The sequence below is a fragment of the Alexandromys fortis genome, unplaced genomic scaffold, assembly GCF_014885135.2.
Source record: "Alexandromys fortis isolate MF-2015 unplaced genomic scaffold, M_Fortis_MF-2015_v1.1 scaffold_140, whole genome shotgun sequence".
Taxonomy (NCBI): domain Eukaryota; kingdom Metazoa; phylum Chordata; class Mammalia; order Rodentia; family Cricetidae; genus Alexandromys; species Alexandromys fortis.
The window spans coordinates 4,709,233-4,735,656 of NW_026068048.1; the positions used below are offsets into that span (position 1 = coordinate 4,709,233).

General features: G+C 48.7%; 1 protein-coding gene across 1 annotated transcript in view; it reads left to right on the top strand.

Annotated features, from left to right (window-relative positions):
• The first annotated feature begins 1,522 nt into the window (after positions 1-1,522).
• The window catches only part of Rhpn2 (rhophilin Rho GTPase binding protein 2), a 56,933-nt gene continuing 32,031 nt past the window's right edge, over positions 1,523-26,424 (top strand). The window contains 2 exon segments of the mRNA XM_050118955.1: positions 1,523-1,658; positions 18,753-18,868. Of these exon segments, the coding sequence (XP_049974912.1) occupies positions 1,590-1,658; positions 18,753-18,868 (185 nt within the window). The 5' untranslated portion in view covers positions 1,523-1,589.

The window sequence follows — 26,424 nt, forward strand, 5'->3', positions numbered from 1 at the left end:
TTCTTAAACTGAAGTAGCCCTTTTCTCATGACCAGATGGATTTAAAATGATAACATTTGCTAAGCTGTTGTCATTGTTTAATTAAGCAGTCATTTTAAAATTCTCGAAACACCCCCGATACACTTTAAATAATTTTTTTACATTTATTTATTTTGTGTGCATTGGGGGAGGGGAGCATGTACGTGCCACAGCGCACGTGTGGGGATCAGAGTGTAGAAGTTGGTTCTCGCCCCTTCTATCCTATGGGTCTCCGGGATGAAACTCAGGTTGTCAGGACCGGCGGCAAGCAACCTTATCCGCTGAGCCATCTTTCCAATCCCTCTAATACCCTTTTTAAGGAGTACGAAAACGGTTGGTTAGTTTTGAAAGCTGATTGACTTTACCTGAAATTTACATTGCGACCTACCGATCGCCAAAGACAGAAGCAGCAGACAAAGGTGTCCATTGGTGGTGGTAATGGGGGGAGGCAATGCGAGGAGGAACTCGGCTCTACCGGTTGGGGACTCTAGGCTCCTGCAGCTAGATCATCGCCCCCTGTGGCCCCAGTATCCGACCGTAGAGTGTGTTTACTCTCCATTAAGAGGTAGCGCGAAGCCCGAGCTTAGGGGACCCCTGATACTCCTGTACTAATCACATCTGATTCAGAAACCCCGGGCCAGCCGGAGAAAGAATCACCTAGGCTCCATTCTTCAGTGAGAAAACCGAGGTTTGTTTTCTCTAAGATCCTTAAAAACATCCTCAGAGTTTTCGGGCACAAAGCCCCTCCAGCTCAGTAGGTGGCCCCCTCTCCCGGGGGCTGCTGCCATCCACCAACCATGCCTAAAACCAGCCAAAGCAGTCGGTGACCTTTCCTCCTGCAAGAAGCTTTCCTGACTTCCCTTGGCCAGCGCCAAGAGCTCCCGAGCGGAGATGGAACTGGTCCTGAATCCTCCCCGCGTGTACAAGCCCTTGGGTGGCAAACCAAGCGTGAATTGCCCTCGCACACTCTCTACAGCTACTTCTCCCAAGGGTCCCGAGAAAAGGGTGAATCCCAGTTTGGATTTCACTGCGGTCGTTGAAACCCCTATCCAATCCGCTGCACCACCTCGGTGCTCACAAGGGAGAGCTATTAACCACGCTCGGAGTAAGACCGTAGGCTCAGCAGGCAAGCAGTGCTCTAGGCTCCAGACTCAAGGTCTGAACACCACAGGCGCGGAAAGGGCAGGGCGTGGCCTATGCAAATGAGGGCGGAGGCTTCAAGACAACGTCCTCGAGCGGGGCTGGCGGAGGGGCTCGTGCGCTGTGGGCGGGGCCTGAGGTAAGTGGGGCGTGGCTCCAAAGATTAGGGGGTGTGGCTCACTTTCAGGGATGCAGGGAAGAGCAGAGTTCCAGGCTCGGGCTCCGCCTACGACTCTGCCTTTCTGGGAGGGGCGGGGCTCCAGATATCTGGCGCTCTGGGGCTCGGGAGGGGCGGCATTGCAGCCCAGCCGCTTGTCCAGCGGGGCGGGGCGGGGCGGGAACGGGACAGGGGCGGGGGCGGGTCCCGGCGCCTTCTGGGGCCCTTGGTGGCCACTGCACCTCAGTTCACCCTCGGCTCCCGCGCCGCCAGCATGACTGACGCACTGCTACCCGCGGCCCCCCAGCCGCTGGAGAAAGAGAACGATGACTACTTTCGGAAGGTGGGTGGCGAGCTCTCAGACCCTCTCTGTCCGCTCAAACTGTGGAGCGCGCTGATGGGGCTTGCGGCAGGGGTCGGCCTGGCCCGGAGGGGGAGGGGACGGGAGGGGACACGCGGGGCTGATGCGGGAAGGGAGGGCAAAAGGGACTGCGTGAGGCTGGGCGCACGGAGCAGATGGCAGCCGGGCTCCGGCGCACAGGTGCACGGGCGAGCCGCGCGCAGGTAGGAGCCTGGAGAGGTGATTCGGGTGGCCCTGCCAGCCTTCCCGCGCCCGTGGGGTAAGGACCAGCCCCTGGCCACGCTGGCGAGCTAGGTCGCTCCGCGCTGCGACCGACCGTAGCCCAGCTTCCACCAGAGTACTTAGTGCGTACCGAGAGTTTTGATCTTTTGCCTCCCAAAAGCTTTCAGCGTTCTCTCCCTTCGACTTCTTAGTAGGTAAGGGGAGGGTGGCTGTTGCGAAGGGACCTCGAGCGCACCTCCCTCGTTTGTCCTGCGTCGCCCAAGAGGCCCCGAGAATGGCAGTCTCACCCCTTCTTCAAAGCGGATTTATCTGTATTTGGTTGTCCGAGAGACCGAGCGGTCGAGAGACTGTGCACTGCGCGCTTGGCAAGTCCTGACGCTCCTCGGCAACTTACCCGACTGCCTTTCGCCCTGGAGCTCAGTTCCTCAAAAGCGACCCCAGCAGGCGCCCATACTGGAGCTGGCATGCCCAACAGCTGCAGGAACTGGCTTACGAAAACACTTTGGAGGTTCGAATCACAGTGACAGGCTTCTCACCTTCCTTTCAGGTCCCTAGTGAGTCTAAAAATAGCCTTTGGAGTTTGGCCAAGGTTCACCTGGTGGGTTGAGAGATTGTCGTGGATATTTTTCTAACTGATACGATCGAAGGCACAGCCAGTAACCATGAATAGGGAAGTGAAACTACTTCCCACAGAGCAATCAATTCTTAATTGTTCAGCGCAGCTTCGCCACTTCATAAATGGGCTTGGCAGCTTCCTTCTCCCGCGGGACACTGCCGACTTAGAGTTTTTGCTCACGATTGAAGTAGTTGAACAGAGGGGGGAATATGGAGACAGGTGGGGACAGTGGGAAGGTTTTTTTAAAGTTGCTTTTGGCATTTTAAAAAGTTTTAAAGTATATTTAAGTTGAAAGATGTCATCATGGAATTACAGGATTATAACTTCTAATTATGTATGGCATTTGGGCCAGAGGATCACAGGCCAGCGTTGTAGGAGCTTGCTTGGCCTGGGAATCGCAAGATGTCCAACGTAAGGCCCTAAGGCCTGACTGCCACCCCCACAAAATTGCTTTACAGCCTCCAGAAAGTTGCCGCCTCTTTCTGGGACTTCAGTTCTTGCTAGATTGTTTGTCATTTGAACAGATGGTTTGGCAGACTTATGACAGTTTCTGGGGGGGAGATGACAGGGGAAGCCAGTGAATAACGCATACCCTGGAGGATGCCAAGCCTTTCAGAACAGGTTCTCCCTGTGGAACCTTCCAGGGAGTCTTAGGGGAAGAGAAAGGATCGGAGTCTGGGTCTTTTTTAAAGTTTTAAGAGTGTATGTATGTGTGTGTGTGTGTATGCGCGCGCGCGTGCACCTGCACCTTGAGTAAATGCCTATATGCACCACAAGGCCTTGGAGGCCAGAAAAAAGCACTGGATGTCATAGGACTGGAATCACAGGTTGTTGTGAGCATCCCCTTGACATGAATGTTAGGAAGCAAACTGAGGTACTCTGCAAGAGCGGCGAGCACTCCTACCCACTGAACCCCACTGAACCGACTCTCTAGCTCTCCTCTGATACACGCGACCCACAGATTGAGAAGCTGCTGCTTTAGACCCAGTGATCCCATTGTCTTTATCTTCTTTCCTTACTCTGATAAGCACTGCTGATGGCTTTAGCCAGTGTGAAAGTCTCTGGCGAGGTAGCTCAGTGCAGTGCTCACCTAACATGCGCCTGATCCTGGGTTCTGTTCCCAGCACTGTGAAAACAAGCAGGTGAATAAAGCAGACTGTCAGTATCCTCTCGCTCACCCATCCTTCCCACCAACTTCTACCCGTAACTTAGGTCGTGCATCCCAACTGAAAGTTGGGCTAGCAGGGATGCCAGCTGGGGGGGTTGGGATGAAGAGTGGGACCTGGCGACCTGCCAGCTGCTGACTGGGGATGCCACTTTGGGAGTCACTTGGGAAGGGGTGGGAGTGTGGAGGAAGCCGAGAGAGGTTAAGTCTTTTTAGCAGACAGCCAAGGTTGACTAGCCTGAAGAGTGAAGGAGAGGCCTCAATTACCCCTTCCAGGGAAGAGCAGAAAGCAAGTCATTGCGGAGTGGGGACAAACAAAGCCAGGGTGGCTGGGTTGCCGGAGAAGATGCTGGAGGGAGGCAAAGTAAAGAAGACAGAAGGCAAGTGCACTCGTGTGTGTGCGTGTGAGTGTGCATATGTGTGTATGTGTATGCGTGTGTGTATACACATTTGCTTTTTCCAGGGAAGGTCTCTTTACACAGCCCTAGCTATCCTGGAACTCTGTAGACCAGGCTGGCCTCAAATTCACCAGTCTCTGCCTCTGGAGTACTGGGATTAAAGACACACACCACCACTGCTCAACTCTCAATGTATTTTTTTTTTTAATTATTTTGCTGGGGATTGAACCTGGAGCCTCTTGTATACCTCACAAATATTTTGCTACTGAGCTACAATCCTCATTCCCAAATGCTTTTAGAACAGGTAAGTCTGTAGACTTGCTTTTTTTTGTTGTTGTTTGTTTTGCTTTGCCTTTTTTTTTTTTTTTTGGAGAGAGAGAGTTTGAATTCTCCATCCTCCTGTCTTTGCCTCCCAAGGAGTTGGTCACAAGTCTGCCTTCTCCACCCTGTTAGAGTCTTCTTAAAAATTTGTTTTTGTGTTTACAGCCCCAGGGCTTGTGTCTGCTGGGTTATTATTCTATCTCAGCCTCCTAAAGCACTACCAGAGAAGTGAGGCTGAAGTCCCCTCAGCAAATTTGTTGCCCCTAGGCCTCGCAGTTTCTTCCTTCTGGTGGGAGCACTGAGTTTTGCTTTCTAGGATAAACCTTGATTACTCGCTCACCCGACAAAAAACCAGACAGAAATGCCTGGAGCTGTGGTAGCACACACCTGAGGACTCAGGAATCAGGACACCGACAGGCTGGGTGCTGGGTGCCGGGAGTTCCAGGCCAGCTCAGTCTCAAATACAAACTAACCAAAAGGTAAAAGTGAAGAAGTCAGGTGTGGGGATGCTTTGAGGCCAGGAAAAGGGTAAACTGAGGAAGCATTCTGGCTGGTGGGAGGGAGGTGAGGTTTGAAAGTATTGGGAGGGTGAGCTGACTAAGGGGAGGGAATAGGCACCCCAAAATTAGAAATATAGTCCGGAGCTTATACAACAGCCCTCAGGTCAGACTCCTCCGTCCCTGTGCTTGCAGGATTGGATCCTTATTCGCCCAAGACAAACTTAATTTCTTATCAGTTCTCTGTGGTCCCTTCCTCTCGGCTTTCAAAGGCTGGTCTGCTCTCTTCGCTATGGAAGGCCCTAGATCAGGGCCAGACTGTTGGACCCAGATTCCCCCTCTCTCTTGCCCCCTGGGGAATAAACCTAGAGTCTTGAGAGAGTGTGGGCCAGCGCTCTGCCTCTCTAACATCTCCAGCTCCCGGGTCCTGCTGTTTCAGTCAGGCCTCATTTCCTGGGGTGCCGAGCCCGGCTGGGAGCTGAGGCTTTGTCTGCAATGTTCAGGCTGTGCATGAAAAGGAAGCTTTTTAGTGGTGTTCGGAGTGAGCAGTGGGGTGGCTCACCCACCTAGTCAGCTGTGTTTTGTGTGACCCGCACACAAAAGGGAACCTAATTGCCCACAAGTCCCTCTGCAAGTTGGTCGTGGATCCAAAGGATGCCGAATAACAGAGAGGGGCCTCCCTGTAACCGAGAGGAGGCTCCCTGGTAAATCGGGTAGGGGCTCTTTGGGATCGTGTGGGACCTGGTTGTCCATAGCTTGAGAACACAGGCTATCCCCAGGCGAGGACATCTCAGGACAAACTCTGTCCTCTCGTTCAGGCGGATACCTTGGAGGCATTTCTAAGAAGAAAAGATGAGAGAACTTTCTAGGCTGTCACAGGGTCCTGTCTTTCTCTGGCTTCTCACTGGACATTGTTCATTTTCTTTCTCACTAAATCGTAGCTGCTTACATTAAACCATGATTCTATATAAGATTACTATAAATGCCTTGCCTGGGTTGTTTCTGATTATATATTTAAAGTTCTTTCTTAAGAGAAGGGTCGGTCCAATTTGCTGCCTCCCTTCTCCCCCTAGATTTTTTATTTTCGTTTAGAAAGTCTTCAAAACAAGTGTGCTGAGACCTGCTGTTCACTGCAGAGCCCGTGAGTTTCTGTGTACTGTCAGCAGACCCCTTCTCGGGGGTCTCCCCCCCCCCAGGGCCACCCACCCCCACCCAGGGGCAGTAATCCTAAAATCCCTCGGAAAACCTGTTTTAGCTGGGAGAAAGAAAGAAAGAAAGAAAGAAAGAAAGAAAGAAAGAAAGAAAGAAAGAAAGAAAGAAAGAAAAATACAGCAAACCTCTCCCCAGTACTTTAGGGAGGCTCAAAGTGGGAGGTGTCAGCGCCGAGCAAAGGAGGTTGACAGACACTGAGGCTTTGTCACTTGCTATCTCTCCGCCTCCTCTTCCCCAGGGATCAGTGAATTTAGCTCCATTGTTTTTACTCAAGAGCTGTAGAGCCCTTGATTGTTTGTTCTCTAAACCTGCCTGCTGGACAGGGCCCCAAGGTCCACTGTGCCCTGGTTTATGGCCCTTGTTGACTCTCTGGCCGTCCTGGAGGCTCCAATGGGAAGGAAGGAAGAGAAATACTTCTTTGTCTTCTAACTTTTTGAAGATAAAAAACCAGCATCTCATTATGTTGCCCTGGCTGTCCTGGAACTCACTATAGACACCAGGCTGACCTCAAACTCACAGAGATCCTCCTGCTTCTGTCTCCAGAGTGCTGGGATGAAAGGCGTAAACCACCAGGCTGGGCTCTTTCCTTTTTAAGTCCAGAGTCTTTTCTTCCTCTGCAGCAGTGCAGCTAATTGCATACGAGAGGCTGTGTGTCCTGAGTGTCACGTGATCTGCGGGGAAGTCTTGTTTCATTTGTTGATGATATAAGGCTGGGGATTGAACCTGGGGCTTCTGGTTGTATAAACAATTGCTCTGCCTCTCTGTCCTCTGTTTACTTCTCATTTTGAGGCAAAGTCTCCCTCAGTTTCCCAGGCTAGACTCTTGATCAAGCTAGAGCTGAAGCCATTGCTCTGGATTTCTCAGTTACAGGATCCAACTCATTACCTTTTTTGCCTAGGCTACTTTTAAACCAAAGTTTGATTTCCACATTATAAAACATACAAATCTTAAGTGCAGAATTCAATGCATTTGGACAATATATATGCCTATAGAATCGCCACACTATTCCAAATCTAAAAATTTTCCATCATTCAAACACTCACAAAGGATACAAACCCAGTAACAGCCAAGAGTCCCCCACTCTTTCTTTTTAAATTAATTTATTCTTTTTTATATGCTTTGGTGTTTTGCCTGCGTGAATGTCTGGGTGAGGATGTTGAGTCCCCTGGAACTGGAGTTACAAAAGGTGTGAGCTGCCATGTGGGTGCTGGGAATTGAACCCAGGTCCTCTGGAAGGGCGGTCAGTGTTCCTAACCGTTGAGCCATCTCTCCAGCTCCATGGTCCTCCACTGTTAATATGGGCCTAAAGGCCAGACTGAATGCAGGCTGACCATGGCCTTCATGAGGGTCCCATCTTGCAGAGGTGCACACCAACAGTCCAGAGGGCCTGCTGGCTTTCCTCTTTCTGTGGGACTGTGGCCAGGAGGAGTCCCCTGGCAGGAGCAGAGTTTTCAGGTGACTCAGAGGAGAGTCAGTGTGTTGAGCTGTGACACTGTAAATGTCCCTTGTTTTCCTGGGGCTGTTTGGACAGTTGCCAAGACACCACCTGATGCTGTTGGGCATCAGCTTTCTCTGGACCAACACTTCCTCCTGACACAAAGGCTGCATTGGAAGTGGCCACAAAGACCAGGCGGTGCAGGTGCGTCTCGGTGGCCAGCGTGGGCAGCAGGGCTGACGACAGAGCGCCGGGGACAGGGAAAGGCAGTGAACCATGTGAGTTCTGGCTTTTTCAGGGAGAGCTGGGAGTTCGTGTGGCCCCTAAGATTTTGGAAAACTTCCCGGTTTTCCTTTGCTTCTAGGAGAATAGAGGGACCCAAACAACTTCAGAGGTGGTTTATTTTTCTTTGGTACTGTTTGCATTTCCCGGAACCAGAAGCTGTCATAAAGCGGCAATCACAGCAATGTACAGATTCAAGGTCAAACTCAAATATCAGCCCCTGCCCCCACCCCACTGCCTTGCTGTCTAGATAAGGACCTTTCCAATGGCGTGACAATCCTATTGGTTAGAATAAGTGGGTCATAGGGTGCTTCTGGAAATGCAGTTCACTTGTTGACATTTTGGTGCTTGTGATTGACATGCAGTAGATGCTGACGTGGGTTATGGATCTCACTGGAAGTAGCCTATGGTTTAATAAGGTCTCCATTCTTCTGGTGCCTACTTCCATTCTTTTGAGAATGACTCCCCTGAGAATGGATCAGGATGTTGGAAGGAAGGCAACGGGGCCTCCACCTGGTGGATAGCCTCGAAGGGTAAGAGGGCTATTTGTTTTTTGTGTTTTTAATATTTCTAACTTTTACTTTTATTTATGTGTTTGGGTGTTTTGCCTGTATGTATGCTTATGCATCATTTGCATGTAGTGGCTCCAGAGGCCAGAAGGGGGCGCTATATCTCCTGGGACTGGAATTGTAGACTGTGTGAGCCTCTGTGTGGCTGCTGGGAATCAAACCCTGGTCCTCTGGGAGAACAACCAGTGCTTTTAGCCATGTGTCATCTCTCCAGCCTCACCAGAGTCTATTTGTAAAATCAAATCCATGCTTTAAGTTTTTTATGATCAAGGTCTTGCTTGTGTAGCCCAGGCTGGCCTCAAACTCCAGATAGTCTGGCCTTCCTCCCAAAGGGGGAGATCACAGGCCTGCACCATTGGTTCATTTGTTTATTTTAGGCGTGGAAATCTCGGCTCCCTCCCTTCAGTCTCCAGCGTGGCGAGAAGTGAAATGAGCTGTGTGTGTATTGCAGGGTATGGCTTGCTATTTCCGTACTTTCTGGCTGACAGCTCTGGCAAAATCAGCAGCAAACAATCCTTGTTTTCCAGATTCTGGTGGCTGAATGAGGAATTGTGCACAAAGAAAGGAGAGACAAATCTCCTTGCTGGAGAAGCACACCTGCCTTGTGTGACCCAGTACTGGGGTCTCTGGTCTAGTGCTGTTCCAGGGCCACCCTGTCTGTTTCTCTCGACTGCTATATCTCAAACTTGCACCTACGTGTGGGCTTTCTCTGGAGTCACTCATGTCCTCCAGATTAAATGTCCCCAGCTTTTCCCTAGGCATTGCTGTGAAATAATGTTCCACAGGGGAACAAACCCGTTACAGTCGTCCCAAAAGATGAACACACCTTAATGTTTACTTATATCTTTATTTTAAGACTGCTCTTGCTATGTAGCCCAGCCTAGTTTTGAACTCCTGATACTCCCGCCTCACCTCCTGAGCGCTGGGACCCCGGATGTGTACCATCACACTTGGCATCCTGTGATGGACGTTTACTCAGCAATAAGAAAGGAACAAACATTGGATGTAGTAGCATCATGGGCAAATCTCAAGACATGTTGTTGGGAAAACTAAAGATGGACGTTGATTCTGTTTATGCAGTGTGAGAACACACAGAAGTGTAGGTGAGGAAAATCGAAGCATTAGGACTATGAGATGGTCCGGCTGTCAAAGCGTGCAGAGTCTGAGGAGCTGCATTTGCTCTGCAGAATCCACAAGGTGGAAGGAGAAAGTGACTCCCAAGAGTTCTCCTCTGACCGCCACACAAGCACTATGATACATGTGCACCATACATGTGTATGTATGCATGTCTGTGAATGCACACATCCATGTGATCTCACACACATGTGAGCATACTCATATATAAAATGTAATAAGTTTTAAAAAAAAGCCTAGTATTGATTGCTTGGAATGATGGAAACTTTTTAGATTTTGAATAGAGTGGAGATTCTATAGGCATATATGTTGTCCAAATGCATTCTGCATTGAATTATGCACTTAAGATTTGTATGTTTTATAGTGTGGAAGTTAAACTTTGGTTTAAAAGTAGCCTAGGCAGGGGCTGGAGAGATGGCTCAGTGGTTAAGAGCATTGCCTGTTCTTCCAAAGGTCCTGAGTTCAATTCCCAGCAACCACATGGTGGCTCACAACCATCTGTAAAGAGGTCTGGTGCCCTCTTCGGGCCTGCAGGCATACAAGCAGACAGAATATTGTATACATAATAAATAAATAAAATAAATATTAAAAAAAGTAGCCTAGGCAATGAAGGTAACGAGTTGGATCCTGTAACTGAGAAATCCAGAGCAATGGCTTCAGCTCCAGCTTGATCAAGAGTCCAAAAGCTGCCACTAAAGTGGTGACACGCGACCTCTTTAATCTCAGACGCAGGCAGGCATCTGTGAGTTCAAGGCCATCTTGGTCTCCAGAGTGAGCTCTAGGGCAGCCAGGGCTACACAGGGAAACCTGTTTTGTTTTTTTTTTTTTTTTTTTTTTCCTAGTCTGTTCCCTCTAGCAGATTCCATTTCCAGGGAAACACTCTCTTTCCTACTGCAGCTTGATCCCCCCACCCTGTCTTGAGGTGCAGTCTCAGTATGCAAAGCATGGTGATCCTCCTGTCTCTGAAGTGCTGGGATTATAGCTGTGCGCTGACACTACCAGCAAGGGCCTCCTGTTGACAATCTCAGGGTGACATTCTCCACCCCTGTACTTTTCCCTGATTCAGTCTTAGTTCCAGGGACTTGATTTTCTAAGTATTGGGCATGAGTCCATGTTCTTCCTCTTGGGAAGGGGGTGGGAGAACAGAGGTGCAGCTCTCTAACCGTCCCAGGCTATGAGGTGAGGGATGTTCCCCCAAGCAGTGTGAGAGAAACCGGCAGCCCTCAGCCAGGAAACACAGGGCTGGCAAGTGAGCTGACTGAGCAGCCTCCACAGCTGCGCAACTGCAGCCACCTTCCAGACTAGGGGTGGGAAGAACCAGCTGAAGTCCATTCCAGCCTGCTGCCAGGGGCTCCAGCTGCCCACTCTCCTTGCCTCCTAGCAGCATAGGGTCCAGGATGCTATGCCAGCATTCACATAGTGGCTTGACACCTGGGAAGTGGCCCCAAAGCTTTTCCTGGGTATTAGCTGTCTGACTACCCTTCCTTCCTTCCTTCCTTCCTTCCTTCCTTCCTTCCTTCCTTCCTTCCTTCCTTCCTTCCTTCCTTCCTTAAGGCATATTTTTACTTTCAACTATGTGTGTGTGCTTGCTTGAGTGTAGGTTTGTGTCCATGAGAGGAGGTGCCAGTGGAATGTGTGTGTCCATGTGCATGAATGTATGTGTGTGCTGGAACCAAACTTGGTCTTTTGTAAGAGCAACAAACCCTCTTAACCACTGAGCAATTTCTCTAATACCCCCTTTCCTGTTTTAAGAGTAACTGAGCTGGGCCTGATGACACACACCTTTAATCCCAGCACTTGGGAAGCAGAAGCAGCTGGATCTCTGTGAGTTTGAAGCCAGCCTGTGCTGGGATTAAAGGCATGAGCCACCACTGTGAGACCCAATCTAATCTTTCGAGGGAACCAAATGGACCTGTGTAGTACACTTCTTTCTTTGAAAGTCTGTTTGGGGTTTATTTATTTATCTACTTTTATTTTATCTTTTAAAGAAAGTCTTGTTATATAGCTCAGGCTGACTTTGAATACATACTCTTTCCCCAGCCTTCCAAATGCTGGGATAGCAAGCTTGTACTGCCTGCCTGTCACTCAACGTCTATAGGACTCCGTTAATAGTGGCTCTTAAAGCTAACAGACGGGTTAACTCAGTTGTGCCTGAGCTCTGGGACACGATGGTGTGGGAGCTGCTTCTGGTGACATGGAAGAGGCACTGAGCTAGTTGGAAGCTGTTTAGGGTGAGAGGCTCACTATCAGACAAGGTCAAAGGGCTGGCAGTGGAGCTCAATGGCAGAACACTTGCTTACCTAACATGAGACACCAGGTTACATCTATAGCGTGACAAAAATCAAGAAACTTGCTAACATGACCAAATTTTAGGGCTGGGTGTTGCTCAGTGGCAGAATACTTGTCTGGCATATGCGAGGCCCTGGGTTCAAATCCCATCACCACCACTACCACATGCACACACTCATGCATGCACGCACGCATGTAGGCGTATGCACACACAAGATAAGACCAGGGTGAGAAATGTGTGGTGGGTTCTCTCAGAAAAGGACTCATCAACACTCAGCAGGGCCTCCTGGGTGACTCAGCCCCTTGTGGTACCAGGGCTTCTTTCTGGGGGTCTTGCCTCCATTTACCTGTCTGGGAACTTTGCAAGCGGCTGGATGGGTGGTTTTTGTCAGTTGCAGCAGCATCCAGCATTCCTACCTGTCAGTAAAAAGTAATGGAGTTAGTTCTGGGGCCAGTGACTCAGTGCAGTTTAATCCCCTGCATTCCTGAGCTTTATCTAGAAACTGGACCCTAAGTCTGTGGGCTGCGTAGGCAGGGATTCCAGGAGGTAGGAAAGGTATAGGAGCAGGAGAAAGTTCTTATTCATAAACCGGGATGGATGCGTAGCTGAGCTTCAAGAAGGACTTCACTATGAAAGTATCTGTAAAACAGACCAGGTGAGCTGTAGCATTTTGAGGCAAGCGGGACCAACCCTTCATAGTGATGTTCAGCCCATTACTCTTAAATCAACTTAAGAGTAAAACCATTTTTTTTTTTTTTTTTTTGAGACAGGGTTTCTCTGTGGCTTTGGAGCCTGTCCTGGAACTAACTCTGTAGACCAGGCTGGTCTTGAACTCACAGAGATCCGCCTGGGGCGAGTAAAACCATTTTTAATGGCTTAACAGGTAGGAGCACTTGCAGCTCTCTCTGGCTGCAGACCCAGTCCCTGCATTCCCGGGGGGGGGGGGGGGCAAGCCTGTCTATGACTGCCTGGAACCCCAGTTCTAGGGGATCTGACACTCCCTTCTGTCCTTCGCAGGCATCGCACACTTGTGCACACAAACAAATGCAGGCAAACGCTCACACACACAAAATAAAAATAAGTAAAATCTGAAAAAAAAATATAGTAGTTTCTGGGGAAAAAAGGAAGACATCCCCATGCTCCTTAAAAGGAATCTCATGCAGCCCAGGCTGGCCCATTTCTTCTCATCATACCTCCTTTCCCTTCAGAGTGCTGGGATTGCAGGCATGCTCACACGGACTTCATGCATGCCAGAGAAGCACGACACCAAGATCTAGCCCACCTAGCCCCCAGATTTAAAAACTGTGCGTGTGTGTGTGTGTGTGTGTGTGTGTGTGTGTGTGTGTGTATACCAGAGGGGCCCACGTGGCCAGAGGTGTTGGATCCCTTGGAGCAGTTGTGAGCCAGCGGATTGGGTGCTGGTCCTCTACAGGAGAGGTACAAGGTCTTAACTGTTGAGCCCTACTCTCTTTGCCCCTGACCCCATGGTCTGCCTATCTGGCAAAGGCTGACTTCAAATTCACTATATAGACCAGGCTGGCCTTGAACACCCAATTCTCCCACTTCAGACTTAAAGTGCTGGAAACAGTTTTCTCATTTCAAGTTTAAAAATCAGGGATTAATGATCTAAATTAAAAGACACTTGTTTTAAGATTCCTTCACCTCAGGTTCTGAGTATCTGTGCAGTTTAGAAGGCAGCCATGCTCACTGCTCAACCACCAATGCAAATGTAACATAAGCAATTGGAATAAGGAGGAAATTGTCATCATGGGACTGAAAACTGGGTGGGGTGCAAGGGTGGAATTTTGTGCTGGAGAGATGATGGTCCCTTTCTGGGAAGAGAATATGAGAAATTCCTGAGGAAGAATGGTACCTCATTTCTCTCTAGTCCAAAGGCCAGATTGTGGGGCCCCTGAGTGGGTTGAGCTGTAGATAACCTGCCTCTCCCTCCTAGGGGTCCAGGCTATGAGTGTGGCGGGTGGGGGTAAGGGAAGAGGTGGTTGAGGTTGTAAGGTGTAAGGTTCCTGAGTTGGCAGGGGCAGCTCCATCTGAGAACATTTCCTACCAGAACACTCCCAGGGAGTAGCCACTGGCCCTACAGATAAGCCTCACCAAGGAATGTGGTCCTCTCTCAGGCCCCGCCTGTCTGAGCTAGGGAGGGCACCATTAGGTTTAAATGATCTGAAAGTTGATAGGCGATAATTTAAAGACCCTAGAGGTGGAGGGAGGTTAGGGATGTACCCCAGGGGTAGAGCACTTGTCTAGTGAGTTCAGCTGCCAGCACTGCAGAAGGAAAAAGGAAAGAAACAAATACCTCAGGAAACCACAGGCAGATGCTGATAAAGACGTCTAAGCGATCAGCCTATGAGAGTGTTCACCTAAGAAGACTTGAGTTCTGGGAGACCGAGTTTCTAGTTTTGCAAAGATGAAAAATAATATTTCGGGGGCAGATGAGGTGGCTTAACAGGTAAGGTGATTGTTGTTAAGGTTGGCAACCTGACATTGAATCCCAGGACCCACACAGGTGCTTGGCAGGAAGAAGGAACTGACTCCTGCAAGTTTTCTCTGATCTTTATACACATGCCATGACAAGTGTGTAGGTAATAACCCGCTCATGATAATAATAAATGATACTTTTGGAAACTAGGTGTGACAATGTACACTTATAATCTCAGTGTTCAGAAAGCTGCGGCAGGAGGATCACTGTAATTGAAAGCTGACCTGGGCTGCACAGAGAGACCCCGCCTTAAACAAACCAAAAACACATTAATAATAATAATAAAAAAAAAACCAAAAGAAGAAAAAAGGCTCTTTAATCTCGGCAAATAAGATAACCCAGTTTTAAAATGGGCAAAGGGTTTGAGTCAGTAATTCCTCAGAAAAGACATTCAAATGATGTCTACAGACCCATGAAAAAGACTTGCCACTCTCTGGGCCAGATTTCTATGTCTAAGGACCAGCCAAGGAAGTGACACAGGGAAAGAATTCTTACTGACTTAGTCAGGGTCTAAGGTCTCTTAGCAATAGTCTCTGCCATGACCAGAGTGATTTTATTTTACTTTTTTTGTAGGAGAGGTGGGCAATACTAGAAATGAAACCCAAGGCCTTGCACACGCTAGGCAAGCCCTCTGTTGTTGAGTCACATCCCCTAACCCAAGCCAGTGAAAAAGTTGACTCACGGTGACATACCACACACACCCGGATGGTGCGCTGGCTAACCTTGATGTCAACTTGACATAAACCCGGGCATACCTGGGAAGAGAAAATGCCAGCGCAAGACTGACTTGTGGGCAGGGCAGTGGGGGTGGTGGTATAGGAAGGAAGACAGAGTGGGGAACAAGCCAGTGGGCAGCTGTCTGGCTTCTGCTGCAGTTTCTGCTCCTAGGTTCTTGCTTTGAGTTTTTGCCCTGACTTGGGAAGTGATGACGGAGTGTGACCAGAGAGTTGTAAGATGAAATAAAACATTTTCCTCCCAGGTCGGCTTTGGTCGTGGTGTTTTATCACAGCCATAGAAACCTAACGAAGACAGATGGCTGTCATTAAAGAAATAAAAACCCAGCAGGTGGAGGGCTGTAGCTCAGTAATAAAGGGGACTTGCCTGAATCTGTCAGAGAAGAACTGGGGTGGGGCTCAGTGGTGGAGAACTTGCTGGAGTCTACCAGTGAGGAAGCGAGCGCGTGGAATATTTGCTAATGGGAATATAAAATAGAAATTGGCAAATTATCTGCTAGTTTCTCAAATGGTTAAACATAGACTTAGCCACATGACCTCTAGGTACACAGAAAATAAAATCAGCAATGCTTGTTCAAAGAACAAGCTTGTGTGGGAAATGAGACTTTAGCTGTTCTTTAGTTTTGTCTTTGTTTTTGAGACAGTTTCTCTGTGTAACAGCCCTGGCTGTGCTATAAAGCAGAAGGCTGGCCTTGAACTCACAGAGGTCGGCTTGCCCCTGCCTCCCGAGGAGTGCTGGAATTAAAGGTGTGTGTGAGCATGTGTGTGTGTGCGTGTACACACACACACACATTGTGTGAACCCTAGGGAGAGAAAAGCAGGTTATGCACCCTCCAAACTGCGCAGGGGCCCCCTGATCAGTGGCCTTTGGGCTAAAGGGTCAAGAAATGAGTTTTTTTCCTTTCTCAAGGTTTCTCCTCTTATTTTATTTAATTTTTTTAAATTAAAAAAAAAAACAAAAAACTTTTTTTTTTTTGGTTCGGGGTCTCTTGTAGCCCAGACTGATCTTTAACTTGTCGCTAAGACTGCCCTTGACTTCCTGATCTGTTCGCAGTCCCGAAGTGCTGAGACTGTAGGTATGGGACACCAAACTGGGCCTCTGGCTTATTTGTGACAGCAAACAATGAGAACACTTCAGGTGTCCAGCGACTGGTGAATGTTAAACAGAACAAATGCTCTACGCTTATCTAACAACGAAAGAGCGACTGGTGCAGGCTGCGATCTGGGTGAACTTTGAAAACAACATGCTAGCCAGGTGTGATGGACTCGGCTGTAAGAATGTAGGAAACTGAGGCAGGGGGACAACAGATTAAGGCTACCCTGGGCTATACAATAAATAAGACCCTTTCAGATAACAATGAAACAAAATAATAATGGGGTTATCGGGGAGGGGAAGGAGGAAGCTTGGAGGATTTGAGTTCAATCCCCAGAACCCATGTAAAGGAACAGAAGCCAGACAGGATGACACTTGTAAACATTGCTGAGGCAGCAATGGAGGAGCCCCGGCCTCTGACCAGACAGTGAGAGGTTGTGTCAACCAGCACATAGGTGGATGGCGCCTGAGGAATGACACCCGGGGTTGTCCACTGGCCTCCACTAGCACACACACACACACACACATGCGTGCACGCATACACGCACACACAGGGATGTATTGTGTGGAAGAAGACAGACACAGAAGACTGCATATTGAATAGTTCTATTTGTGTGAAATATCCAGAATGAGCAAGTCTGGCAGGGCTCAGGCATGAGGGATGGTCCTAGTGGATACTCAGTTTATTTTTTGAGATGCTAAAATATTCTAAAATCAGAACTAGGTGACGACTGTGTGTTGCTGTGAAGAAGTTAACAAACAAACAAAACCAGACTTGGGTGCTCCTTTATTTATTCGGTTGGGGACTGAACTGGGCCTTGAACAAGCCCAGTAGGCACTGCTTGTTGGTTGGGGGGCTTTTTCCCGGGCCTGGAGGCTTTAAATGGTTGGGTAGGTGGTGCTTTTGCTTTGCTGACCGGTTTTCACTGTGACACCCAGCTTCTGTATGATGACACCCCCTCCCCCCCAGCCTCAGCTGTGCTAAGATTACACGTATTGTTTGTTACTCCATGACTGGTCAAATGGGTACAAAATCACATTGTGTCCGTTTCAGTTCTGTAACTTAATGCTATCAGATAGGGAAATACTTACACAAATGTAACTCTGTACAGATATTATTTGTTTTCTTTTCTGAGGTAAGAGCAACTAAAATCTCATTTCTCAAGCATCTCAGATACAGTGTAATCTTTCCTGCCTTTGCTATGCCTTAGCATCCTAGTCAGTTTTTTTGTTTGTTTGGGTTTTGTTTTTCGTATTTTGAGACAGGCTTTCACTGTGTAGCACTGGCTATCTTAGAACTCACTGCAGAATAGGCTGGCCTCGAACTCAGAGATCCACCTGCCTCTGCCTCCCAAGTGCTGAGGTTAAAGGTGTGTGCCAGCACTGCCCAATTCATACCTTAGTATCATTAGACCATTTTTTAAATTTTTATTTTTATGTTACTATTATTATTTTGGTGTTTTGAGACAGGGTTTCTCTGTGTAACAGTCCTAGATGTACTGGAACTAGCTCTGTAGACCAGGCTGTCCTTGAACTCATGCTGGGATTAAGGGGAGGGGGGTGCGCTACCTCTGCCCGGCTTGTTTTGAATTTTTGTCCAGTTTTATTTGTTGCTGTAATTTGGGGTTGGTGCATGGTGCTCTAATGGAGAAGCCAACAGCGGTTCATCATCATCACGACTTGCTCCCTTCCTTGATTTTGGAGATTGGGCCAGTGCAGGGCAGTGGGTACTTTGTAATGAGCTCCCGTGGGCTGCTACATACACGCTGGTGCATTTTAAAGCTAGGGGAAGAGGACAGTCAGTGTCACCAACATGGTGGGACAATAGACTGAGGCAAGAGAGGCCAACTCACAGTGTCTGTTTCGTTTTTTGTTGCTGCTTTTGGTTTTCAAGACAGGGTTTCTCTGGGTAACAGCCTAGCTGTCCTGGAACTTGCTTTGTAGACCAGGCTGGCCTCAAGCTCACAGAGATCAGCCTGCCTCTGCCTCCCGAGTGTTGGTAATAAAGGTGTGGGCCACCATGTCCGGTCTCACAGTGTCAGTTTGGGGACTGCATTTTTATGATTTTTGCATTTTTATGCCTTTTTTTATTTTATATGTTTTCTACAGTGTCATTAAAAATTTATTTTGAGATTATAATTGCCACATTTCTCCCTTCACTTTTCTCTAAACCCTCCTATAGGCCCCTTCCCCTTCCTCGAAGTTCATGGCCACTTGCTCACTAATTGCTATAGCGAGCTATATATGTGTACAAATATACATACTTAAATATCACCAGTTCGTATAATGTTACTAGTATATATGTTTTCAGGGCTGTCCCTTTGGTACGCTAAATACAAACTGCTGTGCTCTTCCTTGGGGAGATCCACCGCCCCACTCCCGGCTTTCCTCCGTTGCCTGTGGTTCCATGAGTAGGGTTGAGACCTTGTGGGCGTTTCCCTGGCCTCTTCAGCGTGTCCATTGGTGTCTTCCCTGTTCAGTTCACATTTGAGTAGTCGGCTGTGTTGATGAGACTTTATGGATTGGTTAAGCATTTTTCCCCTGTTCTACAGAATGTCATCATTTTTGGTGTGACTCCTCTCTGAAGGGCTGTCTCTTATTTTCCAATCAGGGCTGTAATCCCCTTGCACAAACTGGCCGGAGCAAGCTGCAGAACCAAAGGGCTGCCCTGAACCAGCAGATCCTGAAGGCTGTGCGGATGCGGACAGGAGCGGAGAACCTTCTGAAGTGGGTACCTCTGGCTTCGCCATCTCAGTCGGGAGCCCTGGCTCTCCTGAGGGCCTGTCTATGTGATGGATTAACAGAGCCCACACCCTCGGCTGGGCTCTTGCTTTTCAGCTTTGAGATTCCTGCTCATCTGGGGGCGTCTGAACAGGTCCTTTTCTTCCTAGAGCTTTGTCATGTTAAAGACAGACTCCCTGTGTTTGTGGAGAATCGTGACAGACAGTGGAACCACAGCCATGTGTGTGTGTGTGTTTGTGTGTGTGTGTGTGTTTGAGATTTGTTTAATTTTATGTGTATGAGTGCCTGCGTGTATGTGTGTACACCTTGTGATCCCTGGTGCACGTAGAGGCCAGAAGACAGTATTGCAGATCCCTGGAACTGGAATTGCAGATGGTTGTGAGCCGCCATGGTAGTGCTGGGAACGGAACTTGGGTTCTCTGCAGGAGGGGCCAGTGCTCTTAACAGCTGAGCATCTTTCCAGCCTCCCCTCCCCCACCATCGAAGCCATCTTGTTTGGAAGTCCAGTACTGTCTTGGCACTTGCTCTGGACATGCCTCCCTTTTCCACTGCCCAGAGTTACATCTGGTAGAGAGAGTCGGTGCTTGGTCAATGTGTGCTGCCTGGATAAGGGATGGGGGAGCAGAAAGAAGAGAACGGGACATTTGTATTACTAGCGTCTACCTTTCCAGTGAGAGGAATCATAAGTAGGATATGGTGGCATATACCTGTGGTTTCAGCTACTTAAGGGCCGAGGCAGGAGGATTGCTTGAAACCCTGGAGTTTGAAACACCTGGGCGATATGACAAAACCCTGTCTAGAAAAAGGAGCGAGTTAATGAGAGAGGCAGAGCGGGTTCTGCTGGGTACTCACTGCTGTGCCGTGGGGATAAAATAATTACTTACCAAGCACAGCTCAGGAAAGCTGTGCCCTCGTCTAGACAGCTGGAAATCATCCCCACACCCTTAAGTGCAGTGTGCCAACTTGCTTTTGTCTCCTCGAGTGAGATTTCCTCCCTCAGAGGACGACCTTTGGGTATTGTTCTCTCGCCTTCCATCTTTTTGAGGCCGGGTCTGGCTTCTGGCACTGGAGCACATAGCAAACCCAAGTCATTGGTATTGTGTGAGGCAGGCGCTTTCCCGTGCCAACCTGGGCCTCAACCCCTAGTCCACGGAGGCTTACAGGAGAGTTATTTGGTTTTATGAGTCAGGGTCTCTTGTAGCCTAGGCTATCTTAAAACTTATCATGTAGTTAAAGATGACCCTGAACTCCTGCTTTTACCTCTTTGTGTGTGTATGGGCATGCGTCCATGTGGGTGTATCACTCTGTGGAGTCTGTTCCCTTCAAACGCGTGAAATCCTGGGGACCGAACTCATCCCGTCAGCCTGGCAGTGAACACCTTTATCTACTGAGCCACCTGACTAGCCCTGAATTGAAGTTTTTATAGCAGATACTAGGGCTGTAACGTCTGCCTTGTTCTGTGAACAAAACAGCCCCTCTGAGGCCCAGGCTCAATCCAATGGTCAGGTTGGCAGTTGTGTAGCTGATAGGCTGAGGGTGGGGCAGGGTTGTAAATGATTCTCCCGGAGACTGATAAGTTAAACACCCCTGTTTGGAGGAACCTTGAGGTATTTATTAATCTGACTCAAGCTTCCTGAAATCATGAGGGCATCAGGCCAAGCCTCACTCTGGTCCCACGGTGTCCCCGGCTGCCGCTACTAGCAGCAGGTAATTGCCGCCGTGCTTTGGGCCTGGCTGGCCTGGCCTCAGTCTGTGAGGTGTCCCACTAAGGTTCCTAGGTGAGGATAGTTACAATGTGGGCAAGAGGGCCTTTGGGAAAACATCCCGATCAAGGCAGGCTTGGAAACGAGGGTCTCCGCCTTGAACGGCACAGGCCACCGTGACTGGGCAGGTGCTGTGAATGGCCAGGTTTCACGTCCCTGAAGGTCCTCCCCTTCCCATGTCATCCAGGAGTCTGTGAGCGTCCTAGAGCTGTCAGGGGAGATAACCAGCACCTTGAAGTGCCGCTGCAGGCTGGGCACTGGCTGTCCTCTGTCCTCCCACTTCCTGTCCCTCCCTTGAGAAAGCTGAGGCAGAAACCATATAGTATTTATGAGACAGAGATTAGAGCAAGCTACCGGGTTGTTTGGTTTTAATGAACTAGTTCTTTGGGCAGAGAACAGGCTGGGTAACCGTTCTGGCTGGACCTCCAGATGGCCTTCCACTGCTAGTTAGACTCAACCAGGAGAGCCTTGCTCTGGGGCTTCTGTGTGTCAGTCAGTATACATGCTGGAGAGGGACAGGGCTGGGCTCCATGCTGGGAGCTATGGGAATGGTAGGGATGGGAGAGTGTGCAGCCTATAGCCCAGGCTGGCCCGGAAGTTGGGAAATATCCTGTTTCAGCCTCCTTAGTGCTGCTAACAGACATGTATCATAACACCCAGGCCTTCTCTTCTCTTCCCTTCCCTTCCCTTCTCCTCTTCTTCTCTCTCTCCCTCCCTCCTTCACCTTCCCTCCCTCCCACTTTCTTTCTCCCTTCCTTTCTTTTTTAAGACAAGGTCTCACTATGTAGCCTTGGTTGGCCTGGAAATCACTATGTAGCCTAGGCTGGACCTTGAAGTTGTGATGATCCTCCTGTGTCTGCCTCCTGCAGGCTGAGATTGCTGGTGTTTGCTACCACACCCGAAATTCTATATATGGGTAACCGAGATATAGTCCCAGTCCTGTTCTTTGTTTTGTTGTTTTGTTTTTGTTGCGAAAAGAGCCTCACTTTGTAGCCCTGGCTGGCCTGAAACTCAAGGTCCCCCTACCTTTGCCTCTCCCAGATGCAGGATTTTAGGCCTGTTCCACCATGCCAGGGTTTAAAAATCTTAGGATCCCTGAACTTAGAAATATTGACAACCAGTTAAGGGGTGAAAAAAATGACACACTGACAGCCAAGTGAATAAGTTGCAGGCCTCCAGTTCACTCTGCGATGGCTAGGTCCAAGGGTCCCGCTGGGGTGGCCCTGGCTATAGAGAGGTCAGTTCATGGGGGCTTGAGCATGACTGTGCAGTGGGATGTCTGAGTTCCCTTGACCTTCAGGCTGATGCCTGATCCTGGACCTGCCTTCTTCCCACACTGGGGCCATATCTGATGCCTTAGCCAAGGGCCTGTATGGGGCACATGGTGGAAACACCCTTCACCCCCACCCCACTGCCTCCATACTTGAGTCGGGCTGGCAGAGTGGGATGTGGGCACAGTCTGGCAGAGCAAACTGGCAGAGTAAAGACAACTTGCCAGAGTTGGTTAAGCAGTCCCAATATGGTCTCCAAAGACTGTGGGAGACACAGAGTCAGGGTGGAGCCATTCTCAGAGGGACAGCTTTACTAAAAGGTTTGGAGGAAAATGAAATTACTCTAAACCAAAAATGAAGAGCTGATGGGATTCAGTTATAGAGCACTGGGTGTGTCATCCTAGGACCACACAAAAACAAACAGGGACACATGGATCAGAATGGAAAATTCCCATTTATTTTTGCATTGGACATTTCATGGCTGTGACAAATATTTGAGGGGGGAACCAATTCAAAGAGACTGGATGTAGCCGGGTGGTGGCAGCGCAGGACTTTAACCATCACTCGGAGGCAGAGGCAAACAGATCTCTGTGAATTCAAGCCAGCTTGGTCTATAGTGAGAGTTCCAGGACAGCCAGGGCTACACAGAGAAACGTCTCAAAAACCCAAAAAGTCAGGTGGTGGTAGCATCCGCCTTTAATTCCAGCACTTGGGGGGGGGAGCAGAGGCAGGTGAATCATTGTGAGTTTGAGGCCAGCCTGGTCCACAAAGTGAGTTCCAGAACAGCCAGAGCTGTTACACAGAGAGACCCTGTCTTCAAAACAAAACAAAGCAAACAAAAGCAAAACAAACCAAAAAACAACAGCAAAATGATAGGCTGGATTTAGTGAGCTCATTGGAGTTTCAGTCCGTAGTCAGCTGGATCCCTTGACTCTGGGCCTAAGGAAAGGAAGACTATCCCTGATCAGGTGCATGTGACTGACAGGACAGGGGACAAGGTAATGTCTTTCAAGGGCATGCACCCAATGGCCTTTCTCTAACCAGGCCCCACCTCCTAATGTTCCCACCACTGCCCCCAATGCCATCACCTCCTGACGCCATCCGTGGGTTAATATTGATGAAGTCAGAGACCCTCATCAGCCAGCCACTTCTTCAGCGTCCCATATCTGAGCATGGCTTGAAGAACAAGCCTGCAACACATCAACTTTGGGGGGACACTTCTTATCCTTTAGAACTTGAGGCCGAGGAGCCATTGTCACGTGGGAACTTTGCATGGTAGACAGGTCACATGTAAGGCTAGGCTGGGATGCATGGGACCTTGTCTCAAAGGAAAGAAAAGACCCCAGAGGCTCCAGGTTGATGGAAATCGTGTGGCGTGTGTTTGGTAGTGGAAGGAAGAAGTTGGTTGTGGCCAGGCTATTTACACTGGTGGCTTGACTTCTGAGGGCACTAACTGCGGGGTCTTGTCTTCCCAAATGGCTCTTATAGCACCTACACACTCCCTTGTGAAAACTGAGTGAACTGATTCTTCCTTTGTGACACAGGTCACAGAGTTGTGGTGGTGTAGTTTTTCTGGACAGGCATGAGCCAAAACACTCTCTGCCTGATGCCTCTCAGACTTGGGTTCAGTTGCCAGGCTACGGTCTCAGAGAGAGACGCACAACTGGGCCACGGCTGTAAAAAGGCCACCTTCCTCTGAGAAGGTCCATGGAAGCCATCTCTTTTCATTAAGAAAAGCAGCCTGGAGGGCTGGAGAGATGGCTCAGAGGTTAAGAGCATTGCGTGCTCTTCAAAAGGTCCTGAGTTCAATTCCCAGCAACCACATGGTGGCTAACAACCATCTGTAATGAGGTCTGGTGCCCTCTTCTGGCCATCAGGCATACATACAGACAGAATATTGTATACATAATAAATAAATTAATTAATTAAAAAAAAATATAAAAAAAAAAAGCAGCCTGGGGAAGGAGCACAGTAACCAACAAACCCAGCGCTCTATCCTTGCAAACAAACCCAATCCTCCATCCTTGCTCCCTGACCAGAGCCAGATGGTCCCAGATTTGTCTATTCTATAGCCTGGCTCAGAGATTGCTGGTAACACCTGCCATCTTGCCAAGGTGTACCATATTTGAGAATGCTTCTTCCACCAATGAATGCATGAAAAAAACCTCACCTGTTCTAGAAACTGCTCAAACCTCAGGATTGATTTCTGAGGCATCTTTGTACCCAAAGCCAATTGCTCTGGCTTGGCTGGCCTCGAACTCACAGATCCACCTGCCTCTGCCTCCCAAGTGCTGGGGTTAAAGGCGTGCAATGCCACCACTGCCTGGCTGTAGTGACATCTTATATCGATAGCACACATCCTTTGACTTTGCTTTACTTTCTCAAAATCATGTTGGCTGTTTTTGGTTCTCTGCAGCTCCATATAAATTTTGGCATCCCCTTCTCAGCTAATCCCCCTTCTCAGCTAATCCCCCCTCCACCCCCTACACACACACACACACACACACACACACACACACACACACCCCGCTTTCTGTGCTAGCCTTTCTCATGCTGGAGTGCTCTCCCACTGAGGTTGTTAATTAAGCTGGGCTCATCCTGTCATCTCAGTACATGGGACACTGAGAAAGGAAGAGAGAGCGAAATGAAGGGAAGGAGGGAAGGGAGCTGTAACAAGTATTTCTCTGTCCCACCAGCTCCCAAATAATGACACCAAGACTTATTATGAAAGCTCAGCCTACAGCCTGGGCTTGTCCCACTAGCTCTTTTTTTAAAGATTTATTTGTTTGTTTGTTTGTTTGTTTGTTTGTTTATTATATATACAGTATTCTGCCTGCATGTATTCCTGCATGCCAGATCTCATTATAGGTGGTTGTGAGCCACCACATGGTTGCTGGGAATTGAACTCAGGACCTCTGGAATTGCAGCCAGTGCTCTTAACCACTGAGCCATCTCTCCATTCCCCCACTAGCTTTTCTAACTTAAATTAGCCCATTTGTATCCATCTATGAGTTGCCATGTGACTCATGGCATTTACCTCTCCTTCTACATGTCTGTTCCTTCTCTGTCCCCGCTGGGGACCCCACCTTTCTTTCTCCCTCTCTTTGTCCTGAAGCCATGGCTATGCCTCCTGCCTAGCTATTGATCAATCACAGTGACAGACACATCTTCACACAGTGTTGTTGTAGGAGGCCACTTGTTCATTTTCTGACCACCCAGACTCCCAAAATAACCACACAGATACTATTATTAAATCACTGCTTGGCCTATTAGCTCTAACTTCTTATTGGCTAAGCTTTTACATCCTAATTTAACCTGTTTCCATTATTTTATATTTTACCAGGAGGCTTGTGGCCTACTGGCAAGGTTCTGGTATGTCTGTCTCCGGCTGAGGCTCCATGGCTTCTCTCTGACTCCGCCTTCCTTCTCCCAGCATTCAGTTTAGTTTTTCCTGCCTAGCTCTGTTCTGTCCTGCTCTGCTATAGGCTCAAAGCAGTTTTCTCTCTTTATTAATGGTAGTCACCGCATACAGAGGGGAATCCCACATCACAGTGTAAAGGAATATCCACAACAGGGAGCGGTAAAAGTGTGCATTGGAGCTGGGTGGTGGTGGCCCATGTCTTTAATTCCAGCACTTGGGAGGCAGAGACAGGAGGACTAAGAGTTTGGGGCCAGCCTGGGAGGCAGAGGCAGGCGGATCTCTGTGAGTTCGAGACCAGCCTGGTCTACAGAGGTAGTTCCAGGACAGGCTCCAAAGCCACAGAGAAACCCTGTCTCGAAAAACCAAAAAAAAAAAAAAAAAAGAAGCCAAACAAATCAGAACAAAACTTAGACTATGAATATGACCATGTTCAAGGTTGGAGAATTGGCTCAGTAGTTAAAGAGTGTGTGCCGCTCTTGCAGAGGACCCAAGTTGGAGTCTCAGCACCATGACAGGTGGCTCACAGCTGTCTGCCACTTCAGCTCCAGGAGAACCTGACACCTCTGGCTTCCTCAAGGTCCAGCACTCATGCAGGCACACGCGCGTGCGAGCGCACACAGACACACACACACAGAATTATAATAAAAACACAAATCTTAGCTAGGTGTGGCTGGTACATATCATTAATGCCAGCTTGGGAGGCAAAGATAAGTAGCTCTCTGTGAGTACAAGGCCAGCATGGTCTACAGAGTGAGTTCCAGGTCTGTGAGCCAGGACTATATAACGAGACCCTGTCTCAAATAGATAGATAGATAGATAGATAGATAGATAGATAGATAGATAGATAGATAGATAAGACAGACAGACAGAGATAGCCAGATGTGTGCCTTGAGAGGCAGGTTCTTTGAGTTCAAGGCCATCCTGGTCTACATAGGGAGTTCTAGGACAGCCAGAGCTGTTATACAGAGAAACCCAATCTTGAAAAACCAAAAATAAATAAATAGATAGATAGTTGCTTTTCAAAAAGAAGGACTATATAAAACCTGACAAAGAGCATCTCTCTATGAAAGCTGGGAGCTACCATCA